General features: G+C 39.9%; 2 protein-coding genes across 6 annotated transcripts in view; both read right to left on the reverse strand.

Moving 5' to 3' along the window:
- Window positions 1-3,833: 3,833 nt before the first annotated feature.
- LOC111334188 (uncharacterized) lies at window positions 3,834-14,898 on the reverse strand. Of its 3 annotated transcripts, none has more exons than XM_022939880.2 (12): window positions 14,591-14,898; window positions 13,875-13,935; window positions 12,753-12,843; window positions 11,962-12,257; window positions 10,899-11,207; window positions 10,211-10,671; window positions 10,023-10,117; window positions 9,488-9,644; window positions 8,962-9,025; window positions 7,362-7,639; window positions 6,425-6,596; window positions 3,834-5,709 (listed from the first exon to the last, which is right to left on the reverse strand). In XM_022939880.2, exons 1-12 carry the CDS (start codon window positions 14,591-14,593, stop codon window positions 5,477-5,479), a joined length of 2,220 nt encoding a protein of 739 aa, XP_022795615.2. In that variant the 5' UTR covers window positions 14,594-14,898; the 3' UTR covers window positions 3,834-5,476. The 3 variants fall into 3 exon arrangements, with proteins under 3 accessions (XP_022795615.2, XP_022795614.2, XP_088600929.1); XM_022939879.2 differs by lacking the exon at window positions 14,591-14,898 and adding an exon at window positions 14,049-14,436; XM_088744803.1 differs by lacking the exons at window positions 3,834-5,709; window positions 14,591-14,898 and adding an exon at window positions 14,049-14,508 and having other exon boundaries at window positions 6,582-6,697.
- A 132-nt stretch (window positions 14,899-15,030) lies between these two features.
- LOC111334171 (vacuolar protein sorting-associated protein 8 homolog) overlaps window positions 15,031-19,757 on the reverse strand; it is a 54,353-nt gene continuing 49,626 nt past the window's right edge. The window contains exons 50-54 of one of the 3 annotated variants that reach the window (XR_015995242.1): window positions 18,384-18,549; window positions 17,761-17,811; window positions 17,398-17,481; window positions 16,397-16,530; window positions 16,102-16,240 (exon numbers count right to left, since the gene is read on the reverse strand). Coding sequence is in view for 2 of the 3 variants with exons in the window: in XM_088744800.1 (XP_088600926.1) it covers window positions 16,109-16,240; window positions 17,398-17,481; window positions 17,761-17,811; window positions 18,384-18,549 (433 nt within the window). In the remaining variant the exon portion in view is untranslated. Of the gene's footprint in view, window positions 16,531-17,397; window positions 17,482-17,760; window positions 17,812-18,383; window positions 18,550-19,757 lie in introns of all 3 variants that reach the window. The other 2 variants (XM_088744800.1, XM_088744801.1) reach the window with 2 other exon arrangements.

Consider the following 19,757-nt stretch of genomic DNA (forward strand, 5'->3'; position numbering starts at 1 on the left):
ATAGATTGTTTGTCAAATCTGGACCCTTGAGCAGCAGGTCGTTAAGAGACGTGCCTTGATATTTAGCCGAGCAGTCGAAGACAACGCGTATTTTTCCGGGCTTGTGCTGGTGGTAAACACCATGATGCAGAATGTACCATTTCATGCCACTGGGGTCCTTGAGATCCGCCGGGACCTTTCGGACGTAACCCTTGTCAATAATGTCTACCATGAAACACTAGTAGTCGTTGTACAAGTCCTTGTTACGCTGAAGTTTCCTCCTTAGCCAGTGAGCGCGTTGTTCGACCTGCGGTTTATTGTTCGGGGCTGGTGCTTCGCGATCTTTCAAAGGTAGCGCCATTTCATAGTGACCATCTCTCAAGACTATGGTACGCTCCAACTCGCTGAGGAAACAAAGCTCTTCTTGTGACATTTCAGGTTTGTCATCAGCGCTGGATTCACTGAAACCACTGTCGTAAAAATTCTTCACCACCTGATGAAATTCAGGGTCAGCCTTGATAAGGAAACTGGCAGCGCGAAAACGCCCTTGCGAAAACTCCTTAAAGGACCGTTAACCACTCATCCCATACATGTTCGGGAAGCATAGGGACCGCCGATTTGACTGTGCTTCACTTCCAAAGGATCAAAGACCGTAGGAACATCACAGGCTACGAGGAGGCACAAGTGTGGCCACTGGTCAATGTCACCCCGAGTGGGTATGTCCTCCTTTGAAACGGGTATTTCTGGTCTCGTATAAAGTGCTGGCAGCTCGATAAACACATTTTCCTCCAGATCCGAGATGACACGACCTTTCACAACGAAGCTGTCAATAAGACTGTCTTTCTTTTCCAAAGTTGTTAGGGAAATCTGAGTTCGGGTACCATTGACCCCCAGCTGTCTCATCAAGGACTCTGTGCAAAATGAGGAGGAGCTACCGCTGTCCAAAAATGCGTAGGTAATCACAGGAGGACCTGTGGATTTAAACCAAACTTTGACTGGAACCGCAGCCATGCCTATTCTCGAGCGGTCTAGATTAACCATTCCGTCACGAACTCGGGGGGACTCCTCCTGCAGCGAGGTACTAGCGGAAGGAATGCCAGATGGTCGAATCCTTGCCGCAGTGTTCGTATGAAGAATTGTTGGAAGTTTCTTCGTGCAGTTGGCAACCGTACATGTTTTCTTTTCCGGGCATTCCTTCAATATATGATTGGAGGACAAAAAAACCAAAACAGAGGCGCCTTAATTTCAAGAATCGAATTCGTTCTGGATACGGGAGGCGTCTAAGAGCCTCGCAGGCGTCTAGGGCGTGCCAAGAATTGCAGACGGAATATAAGACGTCCTTAATGGAAGGAGTTGATCCAGAGGGTGGCGCACGAGGAGGTGGGCTCTTGAGATCGCCTATTTGCGTAGAAAGACTTGTTTTACCTCTACCGGATCCATTCTGCTTATTCATCAGTTCATTCTTGGGATTTGTGTCTTCAGTAATCTTTCTGAAAACGGGATTGGCGATTACCGTTGCTTCATTGTCTACGAATTCGGCAAGGTCGCTGAACGTAACAGATCTTCTCTCAGTTTCTATTACGTTGTCGGCTAAACGGCGCCACGTTGTTCGTAAATTGAATGGCAACTTCATGACGAGCTTTTGTATGGTGTCAGGCTGCTCGAGCTTGGTCCGGTATTTGCTACATTTCATAGCGTTTTTGCATCTCATGAGAAAGATGGAGAACCTGTCCAGAGAAGCACTGTCCTCAGCTCTCCCTTCGGGCCAGTTTAACGCTTTGGTTTCATAGGCAGTCACAATGCGATAATCGTCACCAAATTTCTTTTCTATCAGCCATCGAGCTTCCCGATAACCCCTTTCAGGTGGAATGTGATGGCACGAACGAACTAGTTTTTTAACATCAGCACTAGTAAACTGTTCAAGGTAATACAACCTGTCAGTACCACTCGAGGTTCTAGACTCAATGAGGTTTTCAAAGGCTCTCACAAAGGCGCCATAGTCTATTGGATCACCATCGAAGATAGGAACCCTTTGCTGGAGAAGACTGCTTTTCTTCTGCTGAGTCGCAAGCATTTCCACGATGTTGTTCTGCTGTTGTTGCAGCGCGTTTTGAGGGTGATGTAGCCCTGGCATTTCGTGAAAGGCCCTCTCAATTGGTGATGTCGACGCACCAGAGTATTCAGACTCGTTAGCACGTTCATTCCTGTTAATTCCTAGCGAAGGCTGATGCCATTCTGCTGCTTCGGGATTTAGGGTAGAACAACCAACGGCGACTGATAAATGACCATTTTATCCAACTGGCTTTGCTTCAAATCCGATAATAGGTGCTTGAACCTCTCCCTCACCCTTCTTGGATTCTAGGTTTATCAGATTCGGCACAAATGGACGCGGAACAGCTTCCATAACTGAAGACAAAACTCTTTCTTTAGCTTTAGACTTAGCGAGTCCGGTTTCAAGTGTAAGACGTTCCTGTTCTTGCTGCAAACGTAACCTTTGCTCCTCTAACAATCGTCGTTTCTCTAGTGCAGCCGCCTCCGCCTCGAGCTCAGCAATACGCGCCGCTTCCTTTGCTCGTGCGAACGCTAAGGATGACGGACCACTCCTGTTTGAAACGCTATGACTCGAACGTCGGGATTTCTTTGACGAAGACTTAGTTGTGGCCCGAGAACCGATCTGACGCGCTGAATCTTCAGGATTGACCTGAGATTTCAACCTGAGAAGCTGCTCTGATCCTTTTATCGACTGTTGAGTTATTTGATAAAAGAGGTCGGCCCGCGAAGACTCTGAATTTAACTGCTCTTGACATCTGGCTACGCTAACGTCATCCTGAAGATTCGACGAATAGGCTAGATGAGCTTCTTTCAACCTTTCAACAGCAGTTAGGAAGCCGCGCAACTTTTCCTTTACGGGATGAACGTTTTCCTCGCTAGATAACAAGGCATCAATTTCGTTTCTCCTAGCGCTAACTGTAGAAAGATAGCCTGATCTCTCATTCTTGAGTCGGCGAAGCCTTTCGAGGAGAACGCCTTCTTGATCCAGTTGTTTACTAGGCGTCCTAGGTCGAACGCCATCCACAACACCAGAATCTAAAGCTTTATCAGCGCCAATATCCATCATCTCCTCATACCAACTCGACAATTTAGTGAAGCTCCTTTGTTATTTGCTTCTCATTTCTTTTTTACATGATGGAGATCTTTGCAGCCGTGGAGATGCACAAGGTTAGCTGCATGATGCAAGAGATACAATAGATGCAAGAGATGCTTTTGGCTCTTGGCCAAAAGAGAGGCGAAAAGGACTACCACGAACGTTGCTCCATTTTAAAGTGGTCACCATTAAAGAATCGAAGAAGTTATTTTTCTCTGATTGATTGTTATAAATGTATATTTTCTCTCGGTAATCTCGAATTCCAAGACTTTTTCCAGTTAGCGTCAAATCGAACGAGAAGTAATCATAATTACAAGCTGAGGTTTCAAGCATCCAGTTGTCACTGTTACAAATATTCATTGTTTGTGAGAATTGTAAAAGAATGGAACGATTTACCAGAGTGGGTTGTAGGGGCGGGAAGTCTTGCATGTTTTAAGCGTTCTTTAGGTTCATTTTTAAATATTTCGTAGTATTAGAATCTTGATATAAGGATATTTTTAAGATTTTTCTATTTGGAGTTTTTTACATAGGGCCAACCTTCTAAACTCCCTTTGTACATTTGTCTAACCATTCTTTATACATTTATCTTTGTTTTCAATTGCTTTGAATAAACCTATGTATTATGTATGTATGTATAAGAAAAATATGTACGCAATGATTGTAAGAGCGGTATATAGGCAATGGGAGAAAAAAATCATCTTCATCTTGATGGCAGAGAACAATTTCCTTTTATTCACCAAGAAGCTTTCAAATTGTACCTACAAGAACCTTAAAGTAGCAACGAACAAAGGTTAGAAACTTCAAGGAACAATGAATTATTATGGATACATATATATTGTCGGAAAGGACAATAAAGAGCTTAAGGAACGACGACGGCGACGTAGTGGACAGTTAAAAAGTGAACTCACATATTTGCAGCGAGTCTCGCGATACTCTAAAGTCATTTATTTTTACTCACACTATCCGGCGAAATTCAATATGGAAGACGGTGGTAAATTAGAAGTAGAAATTTCAAAAAGTAGCCGTCGTCGTTCACATTGTCCAAAAAAATCAAAATTTTATCGTTTCACGTTGTTGCTTTGCAGCAGAGGACTAAAAGAAATTTAGAAAGATAACGCTCATGCACAGCCATTGTTTCTGCTCATTTCAGCCGAACAGTGGCTGTGCATGTGAGTTAAAAGTTTTAAAAAACTTTTGTTTAGTGACGTTCCAGTCTCTCTTGCCATCGTGGTTTTCTTAAACTCCCTAATATGGTAAACAAGGTAAATTAAAATTTAGGACGCATTCTGCGAAGCTCAAACCTGTCCATATCTTTACTTTCCAACGAGAATGTAGACAATGAGAAAATTCTGACGGTTTAGAATGTCGTTGAATACGGTAGGGCATGAGTAGTCTTAGACACCCCATTACATCGCTCTTATCACTCCAAGACGATTTTGTTATTTAACATTGGGCGACTCTTCGGTCACAAATTGTAAAATATTAAAACTACTGTTGAGAGTGTACGAATACGTGTAACCTTCTTCATGCTACTAGGGACCTTAAGCAAACCACGACGGCGACGGCAGCGAGGACGTGGAAAAACAAAAGATTTAATTGGCAGAAAAATAGCTCAGCGTGTGCATTCTAAAGCTTAGTACATTTCTTAGCCATCCTTTGCAAAACAACACTTGAACGTGAAATCACCAAAATTTGCGTCGTCTGCGAACCGAAACCGCGAAGGCAAATTATTTTCAGGGCTGTAGCCAGACATCAGAACTGTAGCCAGACTTCAGAACAAGACGAGGCAAGTTTCGAGCATCGAAGGCGCGAGCCAATTGGGGGGTCTGGGGGAATGCCCCCTCAGAAAATTGCGAAATCTAGAGGCTCAGTAATGCTCTTTTAAGCATTTTCTGTGACAGTTTTCTTCACAAAAGTCAATCTTCAAAAAAAAAAAAAAAGGCCAAAATCAAAACGAGGCAATTGCCTCCTTTTGCCTTATGCTAGCTACGGCTCTGATTTTAATTTCCATTTGGAACTCAACGCTACTTTTATACGTAATGTTGAGGTTGAGTTGTTGCGCCGTATGAAATGCTAAACACATGTCGCCATTTTCGAAATCTAATTAAAAGTAGAAAATCTTTTTTTAATCGAAGTCTTCCTTGGCGCTGCCGTCCTGACTGCTTAAGATCCCTATTTTTTTCCGAGGAATCAGTCTACTGTTTAATGGGCTGAGCAATCATGCGTAAATCGCAAAGCTAAAAATACTTCATTTACTTTTAGTATGATTTATCAGCTACATGGGTGAGGTTAAGTGTAACAGTGCGAAAACATAGAAACAGTGATAATGGAGGAATGGGACAGTGTAATAATTCATCTATTCATGTAAAGTTCATTTTCGTAAGAGGATTTCCCAGTCGCATTTCCATCCAAGTTCTTCATTTTTGCCTGTAACCTTAGCTGCATTTCGTGTTTATCCACGATCTCGTCCATTCTCTTTTCCCAGTTGTCGTAGAAGTCTTGAACTTCTTCCATCATGGCATCCAGCATGTCCAGGTTCTTTTTGGCCATTTCATAGGCAGGAATACCAAGGAGCTCGAGCTCTTCTGCAGAACGAAGCAAAATGTCAAGTGATTTGAATTGGCGGGAAATAAGGGATACACGCTGCACCATGTCGCATGCAAGTTTCAATTTTCTCCTCTAGTGGTAGAACAATAACAAGGAAAGAATCCTTACATCCCCAAATGTTCTCACTTATTAAGCTACCTGTAAGTGGTAGATGATTAATAATAATCGGGATATTTCAAGTGAATTTGAATAAAAAGAAAATTGGGTGAAAAGCTGTAAATTTTTGCGAAATTTTTTAACAGGAATACATCAACAAATCAAGGGTTATACCCAGGCTCGGCAAAAATAAAAAAATTGAACGAAAAAGCAAAATTGCCGCATTAATTTCATCCGTGTAGTCGTACCACCAGGCGAAAAGGTACTTTTAGGAGCTTTCGTGTGACTTCCAAGTAGAAACAAAAAGTTCTACTTTTGAATGCGCAGTAAATGTCCGTGTTGCTGCGCCCAACCCCATTTTTATGATATAAAATTTCCGTTCTTGTGACCAACTGACACAACATTTTTCAGCTGAGAAACGATTACGTTTTAAAATCTTAGTTTCCAATGCTGAGACTACACATGAGACAGGAGACGCCAGTCTCTATATATACAGTAGGTTTCACAGATGTATCCGGCCAAGTAAGACAATTATCTTTATGACAATACTCTTCCTTTAGAAATCAAGACATGAAAAACTTTAACAAATTTTCGTACCCTTTTCAGCCTTCTTCTTCCAATACCTCATGTAACCGTAGTCCCAGATAATCCCACAAGTCGCGAAAAGCAGTAACAGACCAATGCACGTGTACATGGAGCGTTGAAACAAGGGAGAAGTAGCATCAAACAGACCAGACGATCGTTCCAAAGCCTCGTTCCCATCAGGCTCCTAATAGTAGTGATTAAAGCTACTCATTTGGGTGCCTTTTGTTTACGCTAACGGACAAGTAAGGCTTTAGGTATCTTGTGTCCAATCTAGACAGGAACAAGCTACATAGAAATAGGGGGCCGTCGATGAGGTACAGAAAAGAAGATTGTTAGAGGATGAGTAGTAAACTGGAACATAGAGGCTCATTTAACACGCGAGAGGCGCATTCTACACGTGAAAGGCTCATTCTACAAGCGAGAAGCTTATTCTACACGCGAGAGGCTTATTCTACACGCAGGTCAACAGATTTCTGAAATGTTAGTGGCTGCGACAAAACGCAACTGCTCTATTAGAATTACGATGGACTTCATAACATACAATGCTATATATGGATAATCCCGTGATTGCTGTCAAGAGTGTGCTAACCAAAAGAATAAAGATTATTTCATAGCTGAGGTATTTGTCCAAACAGGATCAAACACTACAAAACAATTGTTAGGTACCTTAAATCTCAATGCAAATAATTGAGTAAGCGTTAACGAATCTTCTCAATTGCGTCGTGTAATCTGATCAGATGACCGTTCAAAAGTAGCAATTGACTGTTAATGGAGATTACCGGAGAAAATTATGCAAAAGGTCCTATCAAGTATGACTAAGGTACATATAAAAGCAACTCAAACAGAAAACGTTCAGAGAAATGAGATTAAGAATATAGCGAGTCAACTCTATTAGATTCATATGAGATAGACTAACTAGCCTTTTATGTTGAATGGCTTCATTACTCACACTCATGGGTTGGGTGCCTTGCTTCACAATCTCGAAGATTTCCGCCTTATGAGAAAGCACGTAAGAAGAGAAGCAGTTCTGGATCGAAATATTTGTCAACTGCCCTTCTCCAAATACAATTCCATAGTACGAATCATCGTCGATGATCTTGTTGACTCGCAACTCATCGCTGACAAACTCCCGAATTTCCCCAGCCACGTATGTGTCTACTAACACGCCCTTCAAATTGTCTTCGCGATTTTTCAGAGGTTCAACAATCGATTGTAGGTCATTAAATTCTATCAATAAAAGTAATAATTATATAATCTGAATTATTAAAAACTGGATCATTAGATAATGCAATTCAAGACTTTTATTGGCTTAGCCATTATGGCATATGAGCCAATATACCATAATCTAATTTCTGTACATTGTAACATCCGGTTTCTTCTTAAAAATAAAGTCGAGAAGATTTGTCTTGGGGGCGTTTTCTTTAATAAAACAATTATACCACTCGCGCTTGTTGGATATGACATGATTATAGCCAACTCGGCGCTACGCGCCTCGTTGGCTATCTATCATCTAATATCCAACGCGCGCTCGTGGAATAATTGTTAATTACACGAATTTTGATTGGTTCTTGCTCATGATCTATTAAAGGAAAGACGAATAGATGACGTCACGATCGTCAAAATTTTGCTTTTTTACAATATAAACGATTATATCATAAATCACGTAAAACGCGCGCTGTAATTGGTCAATTCAGTGTCTGCTTCAGTATTGCCCACGGGTGTACGCTGCTGGCGTGAGCAAATGTTCCCGAGTCAGCGAATGTTTTGCAAGAAACTAAAGAAGCTAGAAATCGCCTCGTGCGACTCTTTCGCTTCTTTCGTGCTTAGCAAGCTCCCGCGTGCACCCATTACTCAATAGTGTACACTATGGTGTTTACCCCTTGTTCAATAAATGTAATGTTGCTGTGAGTTTTGAGAATAAGAGATCGGGGAGGACGTTGAAATGTGGCAGGAACATCAATGACTCACTCGGCTGTGCCTCGAGTGACACCTTTTTTTCTTTACCATGTGGTAGGAGCATCAATGGCTCACTCGGCTGTGTCTCGAGTGACACCTTTTTTTCCTTACCACATTTTGACGTCATCTATGGTGTATTAGAGAGATTTAGCACCGCGTTTATGTAAAACGGCAAACGTCAGCTTGTCCTTTTACGTTTCAAGTAAAAATATCACGTAACATAGGCACCCTTGTATGACTCACAAGGAATAGTTTTGGTGCTCTTTTTCCGACAATGACATTCTACTCTGTGAGAGAAAAAGTGAAGAAAATATTACGTACACGGCAGAAACGAAACACGTAGAAACGGCAAAGCGCAACCGGCAAACGTGAAAAAATGGCGGGAAAAACAAGGTCACGTGGTCACTCTTGCCCCTCACGTTTCACGTACACGCGGTGCAATATCTCTCTATTAAATGAGCAAACGTCCGTTTACGTGGAATTAATTTGATCCAAAGGATAAAAAGGAATCATCATGATCGTTATCAACTGATCGTCACTGTTATTTTTTCAATACTTAGTGAGTCAGTTTAGATGCATTCATAAGAAATCACCTTTCAAAACTGCATTTTTGCTCATACCCAGCTTGTACTCGGTAGAATTGGCCACTGCTGCAATCTATAAAAGAAAATTCATTTTCAATCTATAAAATAATGTTCATTTTCAATACTACCAAAGAAAACAATAAGGTACTGTTTAGGATCTAAGCCACGTTTGAAATAAGCTGTCTTATCTGACGAGTTCAGTCAAAGCCTTGTTTAGAATGAAACATGTCACAATACAAACAAATGTTAGAAACAAATTCTTAATCTGACTAACCATTTTTGCCTTTCTATTTAATGCTCCTCGTAAGGCTAAGATTCCTGGATGAGGTACAAAAACACTTGTGAAAAATGTATGTGGCCACAGTGTCGTTTGTGAAAGTTTTTTTTTCGGAATTGTTATTCACTACGAGTTGCCATTTCTTTTTAAACTGGTTGCTTCCCATAACAAATAACAATTTCCTTAACAATTTTCTACGAAGAAAAAGACTTCAAAGGCCTTTGGGAAATGTGTGCTTGAGATTTAGCTAAAACCAACCTTGGTACCATAAAGTTTGACGTCAGTGCTCAATGTGATCGCTGTTAGAGAAGTGGTCACCACACCGGTGAAAATTGAAGTGATGACGAGGCCAACTAGAACCCAGACTATCGCAAATATACGAGCAAGAAATCCCCGCGGAGATCGATCACCATAACTGAGAGAAAAAAATGTCAAAAATTATGTAACGGGAATGAGATAGAGGGAACAGAGCAAAATAGAAAAAGAAAAGCAATGTTAATTAAAACAGCAACGAGTAAAAAGCTTTGGTGAATTCCATCAAGGTTGATTTTCCAAAGGCACAATTACTGAGTTAAAAGTTGTTCATAGTCATTCCCGAAGTGCCTTTCCACCCCAAGAGAATTTATATGCGCCACTAATCTCTGAGAATTTGGGTTCACATTTAATTCTAGTCGTTTGTACAATTTGTTTGCTCACCGCTTCACAAAAAATGTGGAACTTGTACGGAAACTGAACTTTTGCCTACTATCGAAGCACAAGAAGGTGCTCAAACAAATTGTGAAAAGGTGCTTACCCCACAGTTGTCATAGTGACAAAAGCCCACCAGAAACCTTCACCACTCCCCTTGATAAACGACCTCGGAAATTCTTCAGGATTGTACCAAGTGTCCTTTATAATAGAATGAAAAACAAAAAGGTTACAAAAGTCAGTCTACATATACGTAACATGGTACTACGATATTTTCCAGAACAAAATACTCACCAGTCCCCACATAACTATCCCAGACAACAAGGCCATCAAAACAGTGAGTACAAGAACAGGCCACCCAGACACGACTGAGTCAAACACAGCTTTGGCAGACGTACCAGGCTCGTCTTCGACAACAATAAAAGCCACTCCTGGTGAGCTTATGAGCGGCAAGAAGTAAAACTCATTTTTATAAAGGTCGTCATCCTTCTTCCCACTGATAGGGAAGGTGATGGTATCATTGCTCCCAAGGTTGATGACATCTTTAATGTCCATCAAGGTTTCTTGGAATTTAGCATCATAGATGATCTCTGATGGTCCGTTACCTTCCGAGCAGTTTCCACAGCAATGCGAAAACAGTTGTGGGAGGAATTGTGGAAATAATCCCGTTGGATTCTGTCCTGGTCCATTATATTTGACGTATGGCGGAATGTTGTACCAATTTGCAAAGATATTCTTAGGACAGTTGCATTTCTCTGTTAAAAAACAAAAAAAAAGGAAAAAATAATCAGGAAAAAAACAAATCAGACCTAAAAGTGCGGTGATTACAAATTATTTTCTTTATATCAAAAAATAAAAGCTGCAAAACTTTTTGCTTCACCTTTTAATGAATCGAGTAAAACAATAGCGAGGTTAGGGTTTACAGGAATTCAAGAAATAAGGTTTTGTTGATAGCAAAAAACAAATCGTTAGCATCATTTACCCTTCACACGTAGGTACATCACAGCGCTGTCATTTCCTAAAGAATTCTCCACAAAGCACTTATAAAACCCTGTATCACTTCGCTTAAGTTCCCGGATGAAGAGCCCTCCTTCGTCGGTGATGAACATGCGAAGTCCGTCGAATGATCCGTTGAGATTTTCGTTGTCAGAACCGAGATAAGACCAAGTTTGCAGGTCCACAGATCCTGCAACTTGGCAAGGGATGTTTCCTTCCTCATATTCTGTGAATACTATTGTTGGTGAACAATTACTAGTTCCATCTTGACAAAGCGATATAATTTTAGGTTTTTCTGAAAAAGTAAATAAACAAATTCATAAATCAAAAATTAATTGAAAAAACCGAAATGGAGAAGATAGAGCAAGAAAACAAGAAAAGAAGAAACAAACGAACAAAGGAAGCTAGGATAAGATGAATGAATAATACTTGATTGAGTACGTGAAAGACTTTTCCAATCGATGGAAATTTCTGAGCTAGAATGCTTTAAGATGAGAATCCTAAAATCCTCGACACAAAAGCCATACAGATTTGTAACATTTGAACTCGAAAAAGCCCCGCACCTTCCCCTTCCTCCCTCCTCGTTACCTCAACCCTAGATCACTTCCCAACATTGTTAGTAGGGACCTTAAGCAATCAGGACGGCAACGCCAAGGAAGACTTCGATTAAAAAAATGAATTTCTACTCTTAGTTAGAATTTCAAACATGGCTGCATGAGCGTACTGTCTCCTACGTGGCCACAGCTCAACTTCACCATGACGTATAGAGGTAGCGTTGAGTTCCAAATGGAAATTAAATTAAATTGCCGTCGCGCTTTCGGTTTGCAGACGACGCAAATTTTGGCGATTTCACGTTGTTGTTTTGCATAGGACGGCTAAGAAATGTACAAAGTTTCAAAACGCATGAGCTGAGCTATTATTCTGCCGATTAGATCTTTTGTTTTTCCACGTCCTCGTTGCCGTGGCCGTCGTGGTTGCTTAAGGTGCTGGGGGAAAGCGATTGGAAGTGACGGGGGGGGGGGGAGGGGGGGTGAAGGAATCCCACTTACTTGGATCTGGGATAACTTCATAGGTAGCATTGAATCCTTTCCCTGTTATAGAATCATCAGATTTAAACTCTATCAACACTTTTTCGCAGCGTGACTCAACACTGAATGTTGTCATGTTTCCACAAAATCCATCCACGTTGTCCCCAGACCCTAGGTTGCTCGACCAGGCATTAGAGGAAAGACACTTTTCGGACACCGTGACGTAATCATACGGGATGCACGTCTTGCTCCATTCCAGGTCAAAGTCGTGGAAGGTTATTCGAATCTCGGCATCGTATGCTGCTGTAATAGACCAACTGAATGTAAACAGTGAATTAGGTTTGTCACAGAATTCATCTCCACCGTTTGACTCCCAGAAATAATTAATAAGTAACTTGTCCCTGCGGTATCCATTGGGTATAAGTTGTTATCTTGATTTAACACCAAATTCCCGTAACTAATCAGGAAATGTGTACGAACGGCTGGCTGAGACATTTTAACGTCAGATCTTGGGAATTAAAGAATTACAAAAAAAAGGAAACGCTTACACATATCAGATTCACAGGTTCATCTTGTTCGTTGATCTTACATGGGATTTGGGTGAAAGATCCCTCATAGGCAGAGTATAGCTTGACGATTATGTATTTTAACATTTTATTAGCTTTTCTCAAGGAATATTAAATGAAATCGTTTATTTTCTTGATTAAAAAAATTATACACAAGTTGCACAAACCAACACTTAGAGCTGCTTCTTGGCGAGTTGCGTTTCGAGCCGTTTTTTTTTTCTCATTAAACTGAACGAGAGATTTCACCTGCAGACAGTGTTGTTGGGGTAACCTTTGTAGCCACCTGGACTGGTAAAGCTTCCGTTCTTATCGGTAAGTGGAAGTACTCCTCTACATTCTAACGAAGGAAACAAAAAGACAAAAAAATTAAAGGAATGCTACTGTCATTCTAATAAACAAATCAGTTTAATAAAAATGATGATCGCAGCCATTGTTGTTTTACGGCAAGTAGTCTCAGAAACTCAGAAAAAAGATAAACAAAATATCTTGATAATAAGACGCAAAATATACGTAGAAAGACTTCAGATGTTAATAAACAGGATTCAAACCATTTTGTTATGTCAGACGAGCGGTAAAATACAGCAGTGAGGTCCAGATTACAGAAAAGCATTGTATTCATTCTGCAAATACGCGATAAGGAAAATTGCAAAAATATGTAATATCGTTCTCAGTTTTTAGACGCATAGAGGACAATGATAAGAAATTACCTCTCAAACAAAGACAGCATTGTTAGATGATGAATTAGTAATTTCTAACAAGAATCTTTTTACCACATTTAGGAAAACCTCATTTATAATTCCTTGATCTTAACGCTATCAAATTACAACATTGGAACCGTTAGTTGAAGGCTATACGGACTAAAATAAACTGTCGTCTCGATTTTCGCGTGAAGAGCTTTCCATTCAATTTTCACAGTTTAAATTAACTAGATAGAGCACGTACCCAGCGCGACCAAAAATGGATAGGTTTAAAAATTTCTAAATTATTATTTAACCACAACATTGCAAATAATTCAAGTTATAAGTACTTTCCCTGTATCCAGGGAAGTTCGTCTTCCTCAAGAACGATACCTCATTTATTGAACTGTTAACAAACTCATGGCGAGGCATTGAGTAACTAACTGTATGTGAAGTGTTTCAAAGAAGATAAGTAAATAACACTTACAACCAACCCTCAGCTTTGGGCAAAATAGCTCTAAAATGTTAATTTAAAGTCACAATAGATTCACGAAAACGTAGTCACATTTTAAAAAAACACTGCTGGTGTAAAGTGAAATGAAATTTAATTCAAACAGTTGTCTTCGCACTTTGACTCTGAAAAGCAACAAACTGTAGTTCTCTATATATAATTTCGGCAGAGTAAAATTACCTTTGGGTGTTTGTTTGTACTCTTGGGCTCCGGCTCTGAGTAAAACCACCAGTTTCAAGAGCTGGAGAAAAGATCGCATAAAAAGTAACTTACCTCTGAATTTCAATAAGTTAAAAAACTTCATGTCAACATTATGTGGTGTTTAATTCAAAACTCGGAAATTTGTAATCTTACCAAAATTATTTTCGCATCTTTGGCGGGTCTTTCACACACCATGATTAACACTTAGATACGACAGCCACACACCCCAACTAATACCCGGGAGCAAAAGAGAAGATGGCTGAGTTTGACTCACAATCCGTTTGTATTTTCCTCGAGAAATGTTTGCAAACTAACTGTGAATTATTGAACATTCTCCTGCGGCATATCATTCTTGCCAGCCAATCATAAAGCGCTCAAACCTGCGCTAAATTTGAGAGAATATTTGAATATTTGTTCACCTGCCGTTTATTTGCAGGTGTCAAGGATACTACGAACGACCTATGCGTGAGAATTAACTACTGCGATGAATTGTATTCTTCCAGGTATCAAATTTAACATTTAATATTATTACCCAAAAGCTAAGAAGGATGTTTTTTGCTAAATGAAAGCAACAGTAATAATTATGATAATAAATTCTAATTATGATAATTGAGATAATGATCATAATTACAATGATAACAATAATGATAGAGATAATATTCACAATGACAAGGATTTGAAAGCAGCCGTCAAACCATTATTTTTCTTCCGGCGCACTACCAATCCATCTCCTTCCATATATCATCGTTCCAACCTCTTCTCGCCAAAGGTTCTCACTCCACATTACGAAAGCCATGAGAATCCTGAAATAACTCGACTTTGCTACCCTTCCAGGCACACTTCTTAGGATTCACATGCGTAGGAACGAAGTAGAGGAGTATCTTGTGATTGCCGATATATCAAATTTCAATGTTTTAGTTTATCACTCCCTAGAAAACGAAATTTTTGCAACGAGCCTCTCTCCTTCCAATAACGAAGTGTTACAGTATCATTCGCTCTAAGCTCTCGCACAATATCAGGAGGGAAATTTTTGCAACGAGCCTTTCTCCTTGCAATAAGGAAGTGTTACAATATCATTCGCTCAAAGCTCTCGCACAATATCAGGGGGGAAAAAACAGTGGCTCACAAACAAATATCTAAGGTAACCATGCATTCATTTTATTATAAATAATTTGATACAATCTGCTTCTTGAAAGCAACATCAATGTGAAATTCTCGTGAATTATGTAAAAAGTGTACCCACGAAGAAAGTTCCCTTTCCGCTGTGTTTTCTAATTTTCAAAATATTTTTCAGCATCAACAATTTTATTTGACAAAAAGATATTTTTGTTACTTGCATAAGTGCTTTTCTTAACAAATAATAATATAATTTTTGACGTGTTTTTTCAAAGACTTTTCGAAACTATCGATTTAAAAGCGTTTGAAAAAGGCCTTGTGCTAATCTAAATTTTGAAAATTTCCTTGCTCGCGTTAGAGGACACTTTAGGCCAAGTTCGTGTCATAAATCCAGAGTATAGGTGGTTTGCAACCAATCTCTAGAGACACAGGAAACAATAGTGAAAGGAACAAATGCTGGTGGACGAACAAAAGGAGTTAATGAGATATCTATTGTCTACGTCCACCAACATGGCGGCAATGACGTACGTGAAAACCACCTACTACAGTCGTTTCGTACCCACGGTCGTTGCGTACGCAAATTCAGACGATTTGTACCTTGTACGAGTCGGTTCGTACCCGAATCGCTGGTCGATTCGTACCCGTCATATAAAACTTTCATTTAAAATACCTCACACGCGAGTGAGTGAATAGAGTCGAGCGAGCAAGATACAGGTAAAATTTTATTGGAAAATTCCTTACCTGACGGGGGAGTTCCGAGTTATATTACACACGAAAACCCACATCGCACCAATCGCGAAGGGATGAGTGCGGTATAAGTTTTAAAGTGCAATTTAACGCGGAATTTACTAGTCAAGTAATGGATTCTCCTTGAATCGAGGATAGCTTGATAAATAAAATTTTCGATTAATTTCTAAAGGTCAAAGGAAAACCATTCTCCAGCATAAAGTTTTCAACGAGGGTGGTGATGTTGACTTAACTCATAGTGCCAACAATCATTTTTTTAACTGACAAGTCCACGTGCCGAGGGAAATAAGGGAGTGAAATTCTGGCTCTACAACTATGACACCCAACTTTCTCAGCTCATCCCACTTAGTCTAATCTCGTGGCGGGGCAAGATGCAGTCTGAAGCGTTCGTCTTCAAAGATATTGCTTGAGCCGGTCGATCGACTGCCATAGGCATAACTAATAGCATCACTTGACCTTGACAACTCTGATAAAATGGCAAACTGAAATAAAAGGAAATAAAGAGGAGAAAGCAGTCATAACTACTCCCTTCCTTGTAGAAGCCAAGAAAGCTAAATGCATGCCGGCATATGTTGATGAGACGCACAATCTAGCGCTAGGTGAATTTCGATAGCCACCATATTTGTCTTACTCTCTACCTCTCATTTGGTACGCATTTACTGCTCCTACTTGGTTTCCTCCATCCTTGTAATCTGATCAATCTTTAAGCGAACGCGAAGTATTCTGATCGAGTGCAATGAATCTGACTCCGTCAGAATACCACACCGCTCACCTAGGAAAGTTATTGAAAATGTAGCAACTCATCACACGATGAACAAAGCTATAACTCAACTAGTCGTGGAATTCAAAGCGCAGTGAAGTTCATGCCTATTCTCCTCACAGCTTTGTGCTTTATTTTTACGAACCCTCTTCTAAAAATGAAAAAGCAATCATAGCTACAGCTATCCCATAGAATCCCAGAGATCTAAATGCATGCCGGTATACACTGATAAGACACACAATTCAGCGCTGAGTGGGTTTTGATGGCCGCCATATCTGTCTTGCTCTCAACCTCTCTTCAGGTAATTCTCCTGGATTTTCTCCAGCTTTCCAATCTGATCAAACTTAAAGTGAGCGCGAAATATTCTGATGGAATGCATTGAAACTGACTCCGTCAGAGTATTTCACCGCTCACTTAAGAAACAGAGAGTGTATCGACCAATCTCACAATGAAAAAAGCTGTACCTTAGCCAATCCTGGAATTCTAAGCGCTGTATGCTCATGCCCAGTCCCCTTAAAGCGTTGTGCTACGGTATTTTTACCAAAGATTCCCGAACCCCCTTCTTATCTAAGGATATTTGAGTATCAAGATCGACAATGAATAAATAAAAATGTCTACAATTCAACGTCTAAAGTAGCGTTACCTTCTAAACCAGTCAAAAGAGTCAGAAACAAACAAACACAAGAAACAAAAGCGAATTTAAAAAAAGGGAAAAAGTATATCCTTTGCATCCAAAGAACCTAAACGACTGAACACACCATCATCGTAGAATTCATATTTCAATTTTTGACACAGACCAATATGATCAAAGAGGCCTTTCTTATTTTTGGTGGTTAAGATCTAAGATCATCTGAATACATTGATAGTCACTATAATTACCCGCGATACACCTTTGTTTTGTGCTTTCAGCCTAGACACTGCCTCGAACTGTTGCTGCGTAAGGGAAGATGCTGTTCTTTCAGTCTGTCAAAAAAAAAAAAAACTAGACATTCGATGGATAAATGTTAATTTTGAAACAAAAAATATAAAGAAAAAATTGAGCACAACAGAATTGAAATTAAATATTTGAAATTGGAATTGGGCTATTTAATTGGAACTCTCAGCTGGTGTTACAAGTGACAACTGGCAACGCGTACATGTAACTCCTTGAAAGATTCACCTGGCAGTTCCAGTCTCTTCACACATGCCTATGGTGGCTAAAACAAGTTTATATGCCTTGACAACAATACAAGCCCTCTTTACCTTAGATAAATCTTCTTTCTTTGCCGCTCCAGAACGGTCATTCTTTAACTTCTGTTAGAGGAAATCATAAAAACGTTACATTACTTTGACCTAATGTTGCCTACCAGTGGAAAAACATCGTGCTTGGAAGATGAAAACTGAATAAGCTTGGTTGAAAAGTTTTCGCAAAATACTGTTGAACAAAGCCGGTAGAGGGTAATTTGGTTATATCAACTTAGCTGAAATTGTAAATTGGCTACCGTAAAGAGTTAAAAGCTGACGTTTCGAGCATTATCCGTTCGTCAAAGCGAATGGAAAGCCAGCAGAAGTTTGTCGATGATGGAAAAAAGAGGTACTCACACCACAGGAAATGCTTCGGTTGTGAAGCTTCAAAGTCACACAATCACATAAGGCCAACAAAGTGTAATACGCACAGCCTTTTCTTTCCTTAGCTTTCGCTTCGCGAATCAAACAAAATTTCCCAATTTACTGAAAAGGTAAATGTCTGGTTACGTCTTCAACTTCAAGTCCGGGTTCCATGCCAGAACAAAGCGGTAACTTTTATCTGATAATTCCTGAATTCTCCTCAACTGTGTGCTGCGAATAATATCAGACAAAAAGGAGAATTCAGATATGAATCTTACCTGTGCAGATTCGGGCGACAATGGCTTCACAGACTTCCCCAGAACTCTCTTGCCTTTCCACGAAGAAAGACGGGAAAGCCCCGTTTTATTACAGAGCATACAGATCCAGTTTCCTTCAGTTCCAGTGGTCCCTGCCATACATTCTGTATGATATACATGTCCACACCTGAAGAAATGACAAGAGAAAAATGACTTAATATTTTTATTATTTAACGATCTCAAAGTCGCTTGTACGTTGATGAATTTCATCACGTTATGTAAGTTCTACAGTACACCAGTCATAAACAGACAAAAACTGGCCTTTCGAACCACACTTAAATGATAACCAGACATCTAAAGACCCCAAATAATTGAGGATTACTACTTTATTGGATGGATAACAGCATATTGCATTGATATCATTGTAATTTTAGGCAAAGTTTGACGATTGTTTCTTTCGTTGCAAGAATCTGACCGATCAGAATATCCTTTCCCAACCCTCTCTACCCTTGGAACCACAAACACCAGTTCATCCTTCCTCGTTTCTATGGAAGGTTGAAATTTTAGTTTCGATACTTACATCAAGACACTTAATGGCACAGGTATTTTCCTTTTTTTCTAATTCTGGCGCTTTAAACAGCAGTTCTATCAAGCGCGACAATAAGAAAAAAAAGGTTCAAGGGGATGGTATTCAAGCATTTGTTATATTGTGAATGTCACTGTCGGCTTAAAGATGAAATGTCTAGAAGTACTATTTATATCGAAGTTCCACTGTAGCTACTGAAGCAGAGCCACCTTGGACCCGTCACGGTTTCCTCGTTTGAGTGATAAGTCCTAGTAAGGCTCTTTGTGCGCGAAGGAGGGTATGTATCTTTAATAAATTTTCTAAAGTATGTTTATAACATGAAAATGTCCCGTTTTCTGGTGAATAACTAAGGTTCCTTCAGTTTTCGTGAGACGCTACACAACCATGGCGAGCCTACAAAATTAAGTTGAGACAGCTCTTGACCTGATGTCTCTGCTCTGTTGATTTAAATCAGGACAAAAACAACTGAAAGGAAGACGTTTGAGTATAAAATTCTGTCGGAAATTTTCCTGCCGAAAAAAATAGATTTCCTGATACCCAAGGCTAACATTAACGTTACAGGATGAATTTAGAAACACTCTAAGAGGCAGGAAAACACGGAGATGCTCCAAAACGTTGCACCTAAACCTTAACAAATATTCTTTCGTCATCTAGATCCTTCCCGTGTGTTTTACCTCAATCAATCCCTGTCAGCGTTATCAATGTTTCACAAAAGCGAGCGCGCAAACTACGAGGTATTTCAATCTTCTACCCCCCTTTTCTATCTAATTAACCTTGAACCCCCCGCTAAATGAGTGACATATAAATGA

This window comes from Stylophora pistillata, chromosome 14 (assembly GCF_964205215.1).
Source record: "Stylophora pistillata chromosome 14, jaStyPist1.2, whole genome shotgun sequence".
NCBI classification, from domain to species: Eukaryota; Metazoa; Cnidaria; class Anthozoa; order Scleractinia; family Pocilloporidae; genus Stylophora; species Stylophora pistillata.

Coding starts and splice junctions, on each gene's coding strand:
- LOC111334188 (XM_022939879.2), bottom strand. CDS start 14,090: ATGGTGTGTGAAAGACCCGCCAAAGATGCGAAAATAATTTTG. Junction 7,640..8,961: donor CAAAAATGCAGTTTTGAAAG/GTGATTTCTTAT, acceptor TTTTATTGATAG/AATTTAATGACCTACAATCG. Junction 6,597..7,361: donor AAGGCACCCAACCCATGAGT/GTGAGTAATGAA, acceptor CACTACTATTAG/GAGCCTGATGGGAACGAGGC.